Here is a 15,117-nt window from a genome sequence, read left to right as displayed (position 1 = left end):
TGATCAGTGCCCATCTGCAGCTTCACCACTGCTTCAGTCTGACCAGTGCCCATCTGCAGCTTCACCACTGCTTCAGTCTGACCAGTGCCCATCTGCAGCCTCACCATTGTTGCAGCCTGATCAGTGCCCACCTGCAGCCTCACTATTGTTGCAGCCTGATCAGTGCCCATCTGCAGCCTCACCCTTGTTGCAGCCTGATCAGTGCCCATCTGCAGCCTCACCATTGTTGCAGCCTGATCGGTGCCCATCTGCAGCCTCACGTCAGATTACATAGAGCGGGGATTTCCCGTTTTCTCGGCGGCCCCTTTATACGAAGTCTTGACTCCCATTATAGGCAGAACACTGGTCCAATGCTGGTCCAGGAGACAGGACTTTGTATTATAGAAACCGCAGAGTAAACAGGAGATCCTATGATCTATGTAATCTGATGGCGCTCGTCCCCCCTCCCCTCCGTGGCAGCCAAAAGGCAAATATCGGCGCAAAAAAAAACAAAAAAAAAAAAAACACACTATTTGCACCCGATTTTCAGGGAGAAAAAGTGCGTGTTATACCCCAATAAATACTATATTTTTTTTTTTAAATACTGTCACAGGGGCAGTACAGTGTCACCATAGTGACACTGTATTGCTCTGGGGAAGTGATCAGGATAATTTTTTTATCACACTATGATTGCTTATACAATGATGATCACTGTATAAGTAATTATTTTTTATAAATGCCATCCATTCATGTGCCATTTTGTACAACTGTAATAGCTGTGATTGGCCACAGCTTTTACATGGTACAGGTCCGTTGTGACCAGTCCTGTACCATGTGGTCACGGTGACCAATCACAGAGATCATCACAATCATACACAATGTGGGAGATTTCTTAAAACTGGTGCCGTCACTCTGGTGCAGCTGTGCATGGTAGCCAATCATCTTCTAACATCAACTTGTTCAATTAAACTTTGGTAATAAAACCTGGAAGCCGATTGGTTTCTATGCAGAGTTGCATCAGATTTTGCACTCTCCGGTCTTCGTAAATGTAACGGACCTGCCAACCCACACTGTGTTTGTGGTCTTCCGTCAGTATACGGCTTCCTTGCAGTCATGAGCATAGATATCAAATCCTAGCCGCCCCATACAAAGCTAGCCGAAAAAAAAAGTAGCTCGTACAAGTTTTGGAATCTTCTCCTTTATTGAACAGTTTCACACTCAATTTATATACTCACGAGCACATCCCCCTCCTAGTCAAATTACTACACACAGGTCAGGGGTTGCCTGATTACATTACATCAGTATACGGCTTCCTTGCAGTCATGAGCATAGATATCAAATCCTAGCCGCCCCCATACAAAGCTAGCCGAAAACTTAGCTCATACAAGTTTTAGAACCTTCTCCTTTATTGAACAGTTTCACACTCAATTTATACACACAAGCACATCCCCCTCCTGATCAAATTACTACACACAGGTCAGGGGTTGCCTGATTACATTATCCTAAGCAGATGAAATTGTATACAGAAACATAATTAACCTGAACTAATTATCTGGCCATCTGGACAGAACAATGTAAGGTCATTAACATTTAACAATGGGACAGGCAGACTTAACACAATACACATTCCATCTCAAAACAGACAATAGGACAAATCTGCCAATGACAGTCTGTGAACATCTACTACATTGAAACACATGGAATACACATCTAGGTGTCACAGACTCCAAGGCTCATGTGTGTATAAATTGAGTGTGAAACTGTTCAATAAAGGAGAAGGTTTTTAAACTAGTATGAGCCAAGTTTTCGGCTAGCTTTGTATGGGGGCGGCTAGGATTTGATATCTATGCTCATTGACTGCAAGGAAGCCGTATACTGACAGAAGACCACAAACAGTGGGGGTCGGCAGGTCCGTTACATTTACGAAGACAGGTCTCACAGTGCAAAGTGGGATCAAATCTCCACATTTCTTGAGAGACACCATTGACAAATATCACTCTCCCATCTGAAGCCATCCAAACCATTCTCTCAGCGTCCCCCAAGTATCTGTCCCTCACTCCCAGTGACTGAACACCGTCACAGTAAATAACCCCCAGTGGCTCTGAATGAAAGCAATTGTTTACAACTGTGATTGGTCACAGTGATCATGTGGTACCAAGACAGTGCACAGCAGCCTGGAAGAACGGTGGACACAGATCTCACTGCTATGTGGCCCCTAGGGGGCACACAAGGCCTGACAAAAAGGACGACGTCATGTGACATCAACCGGGGATAGCAGTGCTCCCGCCCAGCCATATTATTATTACAATAGCCTGGGCAGGAGGTGGTTAAAGTTTTGTCCATATATGACTATCTTGTCCACAGTGCAGTAATTGCTGCTGTGCGATCTCATCACAGAACAAATAGCGCTGTCACCTTATTACAGGAAGTAGAAAAAAAACAAACAATGTATCTACTCACAGGATCAACAGGTAATACAACTATGGTACAGAGGGGATTGGTTTATGCTACTGCCAGCCTGCATCATATATATATATATATATATATTTTTTTTTTTTTTTTTGAACAATAAAAAAAAAAAAATATAAGACAGCTCAGTATTGGAAGAGCCTCACATGCTGATTTTTACAAGTAGATTGTGCCTTGGGATAAAGTAAGTACGGTGTAATGACTGCATGTTGCACAGGCTTAGTCTCCCTCTGGAGGCTAAAACATGCAACTACAACCAGCCTTCTTATACAAAGGAAAAGAAAATATAGCAAAAAAAATAAATATATAGCAATACCATTCCTACATAAGATGTAAAAGTAACATTAATAATAAATACATTTACTTTTCAATCTGAAGCTGCTGTAATTTTCTGTAAAACTCAATGCAATATGGCAACCTGAAGGCATTCTGTACACAGTTGGTGAACAGAACAATCCCGGAAATAGAATTTCCTAATTTTGTGATTGGCTTACTGATTTTTACAGAGGTCTACCCTTGACAGTCACATTTCAGGCACCCTCAGCAACTGGAAATTCAGTTTGGATGAGATACTCTACAACTGTGGTCCTCAACTCCGGTTCTCATGGCCCACTAACAGGCCAGATTTTAAGTATTACCTTGGGGAGATGCAGACTAGAGTACTGCAATCACTGAGCAGCAAATTATATCACCTGGGATGCATTTCAGTTATCTTGCAAACCTGGCCTGTTAGTGGGCCCTGAGGACCAGGGTTGAGGACTACTGCTCTACAACACAGGTGTCAAACACAAGGGCCGCATGCAGCCCCCCCCCAGGCCTTTTGATGTGGCCCTCGCACCTCTCCTGCAGCTGCGGCATCCCCCTTGTCTCTGCCCCCACCTTGTCTCTGTAGTCTACAGCAAAGAGGACAGAACTCCTTTGCCAGATCCTGCAATCCTCTGTGCAGCTGCAGAAAGGCTAGTCTTTGCCCACCCCCCTTCTAAAGCAGTCCGCAGCAGAGAGAAGGGCGGAAATCCTCCTACAGATCCTGCACCGCTCTGTGCAGCCGCAACGCCACCTTGCCTCTCCCTCCCCTGATCTCAGCATTCAGCAGACTCTGGAAGCTGACTCCAGCCCTCCTCTGGTTCTCCTCTAGACCCTGCACTTCTTCCCAGATCCATCCACATCTTTCTGGCAGCACCTCAAGGTAAGGGGGTGCATTGTGATGTAAGGAAGGGTGGGTGACTCTTGACTTCTGATGGTGGGGGGAGGCTATTGACATTTCACTTAAGAGTGTAAGGGGGCGTGGGGTGCTCTGGACATCTAATGTTACAGATATAACCGGCCCTTTGGGGGAAACCATAATGCTGATGCGGCCCGCAATGAAATGGAGTTTGACACCCCTGTTCTACAAGTGTTATATAGTTTTAAAAGGATGCAGACCCTGCAGCTTTTCTCATTAGAAAACAAATGTAATTCTAATGAACCAGACCCCTCCGCATTCAGATTCAGTCTGCAAATGACGGTGAAACAACGCGCTATTCTTTCAGGGCAACAAAAAGGTAGGAATCTTCCACAAAGGGGAGTTACTCTTTAACAAGAGTCTAAAAGGACTCAGATTTAAGAAGAGTATCCCCAAGGTGAGAGTCCATTTTGGAAAATCTGACTGCTATGGACACCAAACAAACTTTTTTTTAGGACACTTTAAACTTCAACTCTGGGCAAAAAAAAAAAAAATTCCCATGCAGGGGATTGGAGAACAGAGATATACAGCATCAGGGTAAAAAAGTGCTTCGGGCCAGGCTTGAAGCAGAGATAATAAACCTGAGTGAGTGAACTTTAAAGAGGTTGTAAACTCACTTTGTTTACATTTACCGATAGGTAAGCCAATATTAAGGCTTACCTATAGGTGCTATAAATATCTCCTAAACTTGCACCGTTTAGGAGATATTTACAGTGCATGCAGCCGATGACGTCATTGGGGCATGCGCTCTGAAGGAACGGCCACCCGTGCTGTTCCTTCAGATCCCTATGCCGTGAACGAGTGATGTTATCGCGCCTCTGGCCAATCAGATGGCCGGAGGACGCGAACAAGGAAGCAGGGCAGCCGGACATGAGGGTCGCCCTGTTGCTGAGCGGGCGACACTGCGGGGGCTTCGTTTTTAGGCAAGTATTTCATAATGAGCTAGTATGTGATGCATACTAGCTCAGTATGCCTTTGTCTTTACAGGTTTTTTTTTTTCTCTCTTTTTTTATGTGCGTTTACTTTCTCTTTAAAGTCTGTGTGATATTCTACAAATCTCCATGAGATGAAAGATAACCATGAAAACCATGAAAATCACATAATAAAACACTGATGTTCATAGTAAACCAGGCTATGCAAATCAAGTACACCGAATGGCTTCGGCTGAGCATGCCTACTTACCAGACAGATGAAGGTATCCACAATGTCTTCCATTGGAGGAGTCCTCAGCAGGAACTGAATGCAGGGCCGCAACGTTGTAAGGCAGATGGGATGGCCGGGTGGTAGAGGGAAGCCGCAGCCTCAGAGGACTATGGTCTTCCTGTCATTTCACCATAGCCCTCTGAGGCTGCGGCTTCCCTCTACCACCCGACCATCCCATCTGCCTTACAACGTTGCAGCCCTTATGGAAGCTTGGCCCCGAGATGTTAAACCCCCTTCCCAACCAGTGTCATTAGTACAGTGACAGTGACGTCACCCATTTCTCCTGCAGGCCTCCGCCTCCCAGACAGTCCCGACTCCCCACCTATTGGCTCTAGTAGGAAAGGAAAGGGTGGACCCGGGGCGCAGAGCAGTGTGTGCCCCGAGCCCACCCATTGTGTGACAATAGCGAATGAAAATTCGCTATTGTCACACGGATCCTCCTCGGCCAATGCCATTGGCCAGGAGGAGCCGGGACGCAGGAGGACTCGAGGAGACACGGGGACTGAAGAGCAGAAGCCGCTGCCTACAAGTCTACAACAGGTAAATTACTGGTCTGGGGGCTTGGCAAGTTGGCACGCTGTTCACTCTGCATTGAAGGGGGCAAGAATGATGAGGTCTGCATTGAAGGGGGCACGCACGCAGCACGCTGGCCTGGTCTGGGGGCTTGGCAAGTTGGCATGCTGTTCACTCTGCATTGAAGGGGGCACGATGATGTCTGCATTGAAGGGGGCACACACGCAGCACGCTGGCCTGGTCTCTGCAATTAAAGGGGGCACGCAGCACGGTGGTCTCTGCATTGAAAGGGGCATGAATGATGATCTCTGCATTGAAAGGGGCACGCCGTGACGCTGCACGCTGGTCTCTGCATTAAAAGGGGGCATGAATGATGATCCCTGCATTGAGGGGGGCACGTAGGATGATCTCTGCATTGAAGGGGGCACGCTGGCCTCTGCATTGAAAGGGGGGCACGAGAACGATGATCTCTGCATTGAAAGGGGGGCACGCTGGTCACTGTGCATTGAAAGGGGGGCACGCTGGTCACTGTGCATTGAAAGGGGGGCACGCTGGTCACTGTGCATTGAAAGGGGGGCACGCTGGTCACTGTGCATTGAAATTTGGAACTGGTTGCTAAAATTTTTGAATCCCACTACTGGGCGGGTTAAACTGCATATAAATACAGTTCTTGGTAGTGCATGCAAAGTAAATGGGGCAAAAATACAAGAGTATGGGGAAAGTTACAGAAGAGGTAACTAAAGCTGGCGGTAGATGGTTCAAATCTCAGCCGATTCAGCAGAGACTGGCCAGGATTTGACCCATCTATGATCCAGCGATCAACTTCAGTACAACCAGCCTGCCGGATTTTCTTCATGCAATTACTGCCGGCGGCTAGAGCCACCAACGGTGACCATTGTGTTTTGCTGGCAGAGAAAGCTCCCCGCCGACAGAACACAATGGCACAGCGGGAGGGACTCCCCCACCAACACAATCAGGGAATCAAGCAATTTTCCTACCTTCCATCCGTGTTAAAGGAAAGAAAATTGCAGAATCTATTGGCTGCTTAAGGGAGGGCCCAGGACAGAATCCCCCAGTCTTTCTTAGTGGTGTCATAGGAAGATACACATGATCCATTTTTATAGGGTGTCAACAGGCCAAGGGATACCACGCCTTAACCCTAGGAGGTCATCTGAATTATTAATAAAATGGGGTAGGGGGTGGAATTATATTGCAAAAGGTTATCTTTTCTTGCTTTGCTGGGGTTTTTTCACCTTCCTGGATCAACTGCGGGTATGGGATTGTATGGTTGGGCTTTCATTACTGTTTTGTTGTTTTTTTTTTTAATTGGCTGAGCCGGATGGACTTATTTATTATTTATTTATTTCAGGTACTTATATAGCGCTGTCAATTTACGCAGAGCTTTACATATACATTACACATTCACATCAGTCCCTGCCCTCAAGGAGCTTACAATCTAAGGTCCCTAACTCACATTCATACATACATAGTAGGGCCAATTTTATACAGGATCCAATTAACCTACCAGCATATCTTTAGAGTGTGGGAGGAAACCGGAGTACTTATGGACTTGTGTCTTTTTTCAACCTATGTAACTGGTCATACCTGTTGCAAATGTGCTTCCTTTTTTACTGGAAGTTCCACCTAAAATTCTTAAAGCTGAGCTAAACTTACCTTTCCTTTTTTGGTCCATTTTTCCACGTCAACATCTGCTGCTGGGCGTTGGTCTTCTGCTGTCTTTATTGGCTAAATGCACACACAGGCATTGTGCTGGAATGCCAACTGAGCAGTGCTTGTGCAGCTCAGTGTACATTACAAAGAAGACTGCGAGGAGGCAGGTAGGTTTATTTTACTGAAAAAATACTCTAAGTGTCAGCAAGACTAATATCAAGTGATGAAACATATGGTGCTGTCCGAGTACATGAAATAGGAATACAAAGACAAGGAGAACTCACTGCTCCAGGTAAATAAGGAAGCCTGGTGATATACAGGTGCACGCCTCGGCTCCGTAGACAATTATTGTAGAAGAAATGGCTGCACTCCAAGTATAATCAAGATTCAGGTTTATTGACTGAACATCCCAATGTGGCAAACAGGTAGACGCGTTTCACACACTAGTATGTGTGCTTAATCATAACACATACTAGTGTGTGAAACGCGTCAACCTGTTTGCCACATTGGGATGTTCAGTCAATAAACCCGAATCTTGATTATACTTGGAGTGCAGCCATTTCTTCTACATTACATGGACTAGGAAGCCAGCGTTATAATTAACCCTTGCAGTGCCCTATGAGTATCTCAAGATTTGGTGGAGTGACTCTGCCTTTCCCTTAATCAAGCGTGCGTGACCCAGTGGTGAAACACGGGTCAGATTATAAGGGGGGATGCCATCTATTTATGGTGGTGGGATCACGAGCACTGGATACTCCGTTTGATTGAACACTTGGTGGATATTGAAGAAACTGCTATTCCAAACTTTGGATTCTTATACTGAATGTCATTGCACTTTATTATCGATTGCCTATTTATGAGCACATTATAGTCGATTTTTGCACAGTTTATTCATTGCACAGGATTTTTTTAACAGAAAGAAACAGAAAAGGATTTTTTGATGTATCTATACACACATCACACACACACACACACACACACACACACACACACACACACACACACACAATTCCATTGCAGTATTTTTTTTAAAATTGTACTTGGTTTACATATCCAAGACTTTAGCACTTTTGCAGTTTACTAAGCACCTTATTGTTGTTTTTTTTTTTACACTTTATTGTATATTTGCACATGATGATGTGCTAGTAGCGCTGTATTGTATGATTTTCTTTTTTTACTTAGGTTTGTTTTATTGCAGAAGAAACATTTCATGTGTCCTGTCACTGTCCTCTGTAATACAGTGCCTGCCTGCTCGCCATTTTTTAAGACCCCTTTCTCTATTTACCTCCACATCCTGCTTGTTCGCCAGCACCAATATGGGGACGCCTTCCAAAGCATCACTGCTGATTATTTTCTCTGTGTGACAAAATTAGGAATGTTAGAGGGAAAATACAAAATTGCAAAAAGAACATCTTTATGCTTTCTCTGTCTCTAAATGGGCCAAAAAAATAAAATAAATAAATATGACCTCTTCATAAATTCAGATAAACAGCAAAGCCTGGTCCACAGGGGCTTCAGATTGTATAAGAGCAGCTTCTAAAAAGGGTAGCTATGAATGTATTCCTTTGTAAATACAATAAGGGTCCTTTCACACGAGGCGGACCGTTTTTTGATCCGCTCCGGCACTTTTTATTTTTTTATTTTTTACGGACACGGATGACACTTGTGTCATCCGATCTGTATGTCCGTTTATCATCCCATCCGTCTGCGGATGATAAACGGACATAATGTATGTCAATGGGATTGCGGATGACACCATCCGTTTTTTGCGTCCGTTCCGTTTTTTTAAACGGAAGAAAAATAGAGTTCTGTTCCGTTCCAAAAAACGGAACTGATCGGAAAGGACGCAAATCGGATGTCAGCGGATGGTCATCAGCTGACATCCATTATGTCAGTTTTTCATCCGCAAAAAAAATGGGATGAAAAAAATGGACATACGGACCGCCCGTGTGAAAGGACCCTAAATCTTTCATAGGTAAGCATGTGTAAACATAACAAAAAAATGAAAAAATAAAATGAGGGTTGAACACTTAGATCACTTCAGCAACCTGGTTTCAGTTTTAGGCCTCATGCACACTAGACGTTACAAAAAATGCCAGTAGCTTTGTAGTGAGTTTTTCAACGTTTATCGTTTTTTGCTAAAAAAAAATCACCTCTCTGCTATTTTAGTAACTCCAACTTTCCCACAATGCAATGCTTAGCAAAATTGCATTTGATGGGTGTTCACACCCATGCGATAAGATTTTGGTGCTGGAAAAAAGGGTCCTACAACATTTTGGTGAAAATGTGATGCAAATTGAGCCATACAAAATATATGGCTGAAATCGCATCGCACAGATATCACATGTGATGTGCACAGGAATGCGGTGCGTTTTTGGTGCAAATCACATGCGGTGTTCAGCATGCACCAGTGTGAACCCAGGCTATGTTCCATGTATGACACCTCGAAAACACAACCCATGCTTTAAAAAAAAAAAAAAAAAAACAAAAAAAACAAAAAAAAAAAACCACGCCAGTTGGCAGCGTTTTTTGGGCGTTTGACATTAGAGCGTTTTTACAGCTGAAAAACACCAATAAAAGAGTTTTTTTATACAGCCAGAAAACGCCCCTGCCAAAAACTGCTGAAAACAGCCTGTGTGCGCACAGACACATAGGAGAACATGCTGGGGCATTTATTGGCTCTAGAAAAAAAAAACCCGCCAAAAACAGCCGCTGAAAAAACGTAAACAAGTGGTCGCTCTGGTCTCCTGGTGGGACAGGAGAGCCCAAGAATGCTGCGGAAGGAGGGGGGGGGAGGGGAGGCGTTCTCTCTCGCTGCTTGTAAAAACAATCCAGCAGCTAGTTAGCTGCTAGAATTTCTTTTACAAGACAGCCGACTGTCGGATCTATAGAATGGCAATAACCACTTGAAGTCTAGCGACGTACGGGTACGTTGCTGGTGGGCAAACGGTTAACGTAAAATTAAAGGCGAATAGTTTTTGTTTTTTGAATAGTGAGACGAGGGATTAGAACACCTGTCAGGATTTTATCACTATCTTGCCCCCCTTAGGGAGATTCACCCTCTCTATTTGCCCGGTTTACTATCAGGAGAGAAAATTCCCAATTTTGGGTTGTCATCAGAACAGGAATAGTGGGGAAATCCTCCAATAGGGAAACTAGTTCTGGCGACCCGGGTCACTTTGGATTTCCTCTCACTTCCTGTTTTGGCTATGGGAAAGGAAATTAAGGGAAATTTACCCAGAGGGACACAGATAGGAAAAAAAGGGGTAATAACTCTGCCTTACTTATCCAAAATAAGTTTTTTTTTTTGTTTTTGGTCTCTGGCGTTTTTTTGCCTCAATTCTAACCTACACAACAATTTTTCACTCGATAATATGTAAACAGACACAGCGACGGATCTCTGCGCATGTGCAAGATCTGGGGCCTTGTAATGAGGGGGGGGGGGGGGCCTGGCTGCATAAAGATGCACAGACAGCTGGTGATGTCAAAAGGAAGATGGGGGACAGGACCCGTAGAAGGGAGTGCTAACAAGGGAATAGGACAGCGCTGGATCCCCTGGGCTTGTAAGTGTATTAATCCAGCATAACAAAGCACCAAAAGGTAAGTGGGTAAAAAGACTACAATTTGCATTAGTTTAAAAAAGTACAGCTATTCCATAAATTAAAAAATAAAAAAAAAATAAATAAAAAAGTCACATATTCTGTTAGCTTACCAAAAGCTCGCTTTGACTCAGACAGTCGCGCCTCATCTGTAGAATCAATGACGTAGATCACTCCATGGGATTCTGCATAATACTGAGAGTGCAAACTATGGTCAGGACAAAAAGTAACAAACGGACGCAGCAAACACTTATTCCACACCGAAAATTGGAATGTGAAAGAAATCAGCCTGCTATAGCTCAGTGTTTTACTATTGATGAAAGATAGGCGTGCATCCGGAAAGTATTCACAGTCATTTTTTTCTACATTTAGTTAGGTTACAGCCTTATGACCTATTAGTTATGCCTGTTACATGTGTCCAGGTGGGAGTCACTTGGTCTGAGGGAGTGTCCCCACTGTATCCAATAGGGGAGCCTGTTGGACAGTAAAGGAAACCTAGCCAGTGACACAGGCTTTTGTGGCAGTCCCAGTGGGAGGGCACCACCACAGTGCATCCTGGGATTGACCATAAACAATGAGGACACATGTGACAGGGCATCTTTGGCTGGAAGCAGAGTCCCAGGAGAAGGGTGACGGCTGTCTCTCCTGCATGTTGAAAAAGTGGTCACAGACAGTCGGCCTAGTGAGCCAGGTGTGGAGCGGAACCTTGAAGGTCCTGGAGAAGCTAATGGTGGAGCTGCAGGCAGAGCTACCTGGGAAACACAGTGTCCTTGAGTATCAGGGGGCTTGCAAAGGGGTCTGCCCAGGAAGGGGACCACTCCAGTGAGGTCAGTGGATGGAAGGTCAGCTCACACAGTCAGTGAGTAAAGGGGGTGCCAAATAGAGTGAGGAGTAACCCTGAAGAGTAATCTACCAAGTAGTTTGCCTGTCAAATACTTCACTTCAGTGGCAAGGTGAAGCAGTGGCCTTGCTGCATTCAACATAGCTAGAAGTCCTCAAGTCCTTTGTGCATAGTTTACCAAGTTGGAGTATCCCACTCATCCCTTCTCCCATTCCATCATAAAATAAAAACAACAAAAAACAAATCCCTTGGACTGTTTACTGACTGAGCCAAGAATTCACAAGTTGTTGCTATGGGTAACCCAGGGGAATCCGCTTTAAGCAGCTCCCAAAGGGAGTAGTGCTACATTAAAAATAAAAAAGGAAAAAAAATCCCATGTACATAAGTATTCACAGCCTTTGCTCAATACTTTGTTGAAGCACCTTTGGCACTAAATTACAGCCAAATATTTTTGAGTATGATGCTACAAGCTTGGCACACCTATTTTTGGGAAGTTTCTCCCATTCTTCTTTGCAGGACGTCTCAAGCTCCATCAGGTTGGATAGGGAGCGTCTTTAGAGACGTTCAATCGGGTTCAAGTCTGAGCTCTGGCTGGGACACTCGAGGACATTCAGAGTTGTCCCGTAGTCCCCCCTTTGTTATCCTGGCTGTATGCTTAGAATCGTTGTCCTGTTGGAAGCTGAATTTTTGCCCCAGTTGGAGGTCCAGAGTGCTCTGGAGCAGGTTTTTATCAACGATGTCTCTATACATTGCTGCATTCATCTTTCCCTCGATCCTGACTAGTCTCCCAGTTCCTGCCGCTGAAAAACATCCCCACAGCATGATGCTTCCACCACCATGCTTGGTATTGGCCAGGTGATGAGCGGGGCCTGGTTTCCTCCAGACATGACGCTTGCCATTCAGGCCAAAGAGTTCAATCTTTGTTTCATCAGACCAGAGATTTTTGTTTCTCAGAGTCCTTCAGGTGCCTTTTGGCAATCTCAAGGCAGGCTGTCATGTGCCTTTTACTGAGGTGTGTCTTTCGTCTGGCCGCTCTACCATACAGGCCTGATTAGTGGAGTGCTGCAAAGATGGTTGTCCTGTCAGAGAGACCATCAGGTTTTTGGTCACTTCCCTGACTAAGGCCCTTCTCCCCCGATCACTCAGTTTGGCTGGACGGCCTGCTCTAGGAAGAGTCCTGGTGGTTTCAAACTTCTTCCATTTACAGATAATGGAGGCCCCTGTGCTCATTTGGGACCATCAATGCTGCAGAAATTTTTCTGTCCCCTTCCCCAGATCTGTGCTTCAGTACAATCCTGTCTCGGAGGTCTACAGACAATTCCTTGGACTTCATGACTTGGTTTGTGCTCTGACATGCACTGTTAACTGTGGGACCTTATATAGACAGGTGTATGCCTTTCCAAATCATGTCCAATCTACTGAATTTACCACAGGTGGACTCCAATCAAGTTGTAGAAGCATCAAGGATGATCAGTGGAAACAGGATGCACCTGAGCTCAATTTTGAGCACCATGGCAAAGGCTGTGAATATTTATGTACATGGGATTTTTCAGTTTCTTTATGTTTAATAAATTTGCAAAGATTTCAAACAAACTTATTTCATGTTGTCATTATGGGGTATTGTTTGTAGAATTTTAAGAAAAATAATGAATTTAATCTGTTTTGGAATAAGGCTGTAACATAACACAATGCGGAAAAAGTGAAGCGCTGTGAATACTTTCCAGATGCACTGTAAATGTATCTCCATTTTACTTTTTCCTTTAAAGCGAAAGCACCTCTTAAAATTTTATTTTTTTAAAGTTGTACAGGAAATCAGCTGGATGTGCTTAAAGGATAACCATGTTTTACACACAATCTCTATATCAGGGTTTCTCAAACGTTTTACTCTAGAGCAGTGGTCCTCAACCCCGGTCCTCAGGGCACACTAACAGGCCAGGTTTGCAAGAAAACTGAAATACATCCCAGGTGATATAATTTGCTGCTCAGTGATTGCAGTATTCTAGTCTGCATCTCCCCAAGGTAATACTTAAAATCTGGCCTGTTAGTGGGCCCTGAGGACCGGAGTTGAGGACCACTGCGAACTCTTGGCAAAAATTTTAAGACCTCATGGAACCCCTGAAATAATGTTCTTCAACTCCCGGAACATTGGTGTGATCAACAATTATTTTTAGAAATAGCATTAGATAATAGAATATTAAAACAATTATTGAATGCAAAATTTGTGCTTGCCTTTTCTGCAGAGATGCTCAATTCTTGGTCCAGTTTGAGATAAACAGTGTACAGGGGGCAGCAGGGTGGGATATAGGGGGTCAGGGGGGCACAGTACATGGGGGGGGGGGGCAGCAGGGCACATTATATGGGGCACACAGGACAGCACATTGCAGTACTAGTTTCTTTCATATGCAGAGCATGGCAGGGAAGCGGCTGTGATCAGTTCTCTTGTGGCATGCTATTCCCCGCCAGCTCTTCTTCCCCTCCTGTCCATCCCAGAAGATTTTACATATAAGCACCTGTGATAGACAGGAAGGGCAGGTGGGGGTGGGCACTATTAAAGCCGCTTCGCTGCCTAGCTTTGCATGTGTCAGCAGTGGGAATGCAATTTACCTATAAGCTGCCTTGCAACTGACGAATCGCTGAGGAATACCTGTGGACCTCCCATGAAACCCTAGGGCAGGGGTCTCCAAACTATGGCCCTCCAGTTCAGGAACTAAAATTCCCATCATGCCTGGTCAGGTCTGTGAATGTCAGTTTTACAATGCCTTATGGGATGCTTAGTTCCGCAACAGCTGGGGGGCCGTAGTTTGGAGATTCTTGCCCTAGGGTGAACCGGAACCCCAGTTGAAAAACCCTGCTCAATAAGGTTTGTCGACACTAGACCATCCCACATATACAAACTTGTTGGGCATCCTAGGTCAATGAGCTTGGATATGGAGCCGTCCCCCCTTAATGTGAGTATAACAGTTTCCACTCTTCGGACAAGACCTTCCACTGGATTTTGGAGGGTGTCTATGGGATTTTTTACCTATTCAGCCAAAATAAAATTTATGAGATTTAGGAGACCAGGTACTGATGTCTGGGAAGACCTGGCTCACAATCCCTTCAATTCATCCCCAGGGTGGCCGGCAGGGTTGGGGGTTAGGTCTCGGTGAGGGTAACCTCGAGTTTCTCCATTTCAAACCATTCAAACAATAGAGCTGGCTTTGTGCATAGGGGAAACTGACAAGGGCCTTCTCTATATTGTTCCTACAAGGCTTGGGGCACACAATTAAAATGTCTTTGTTTTCTGTAGCAATTAAGCCTCACTCCAAGATAAATCATTTACCCATGCAGTGGGGTCCTCCATCCCCACACAACACGGGTTAGCAGCACCCTAGAGTGGGGTTTAGCATAACTTTTTACTTAACACACCTAAACTCTATAGTTTGGAGGGGTAGCCATAGACTTTGGGCCATATAAGGTGTGATGTAGGATGTAGAGATGTCCAAACTTCTTCTACTACTCCTTCCCATAATGGGTCGGGGAATTTAGGCTTAAAAGAGAAGTATGGTGTTGGGGGTTATTGCATATTTATACTTACCTTGGTGGATGCAGCATCAGTCCGATGCTACATCTGTCCCCCG

At 44.7% G+C, this 15,117-nt stretch overlaps 1 protein-coding gene across 1 annotated transcript in view; it reads right to left on the bottom strand.

Moving 5' to 3' along the window:
• Window positions 1–15,117, bottom strand: part of ARFRP1 (ARF related protein 1) — a 48,058-nt gene that overhangs the window by 20,220 nt on the left and 12,721 nt on the right. Inside the window, exons 5-6 of the mRNA XM_082271553.1 lie at window positions 10,770–10,851; window positions 8,343–8,413 (exon numbers count right to left, since the gene is read on the bottom strand). Coding sequence (XP_082127679.1) covers window positions 8,343–8,413; window positions 10,770–10,851 — 153 coding nt within the window. The remainder of the gene's footprint in view (window positions 1–8,342; window positions 8,414–10,769; window positions 10,852–15,117) is intronic.

Source organism: Pelophylax lessonae (assembly GCF_965119305.1).
Source record: "Pelophylax lessonae genome assembly, chromosome: 11".
Taxonomy (NCBI): domain Eukaryota; kingdom Metazoa; phylum Chordata; class Amphibia; order Anura; family Ranidae; genus Pelophylax; species Pelophylax lessonae.
This window is presented reverse-complemented; position numbering and strand designations above follow the sequence as displayed.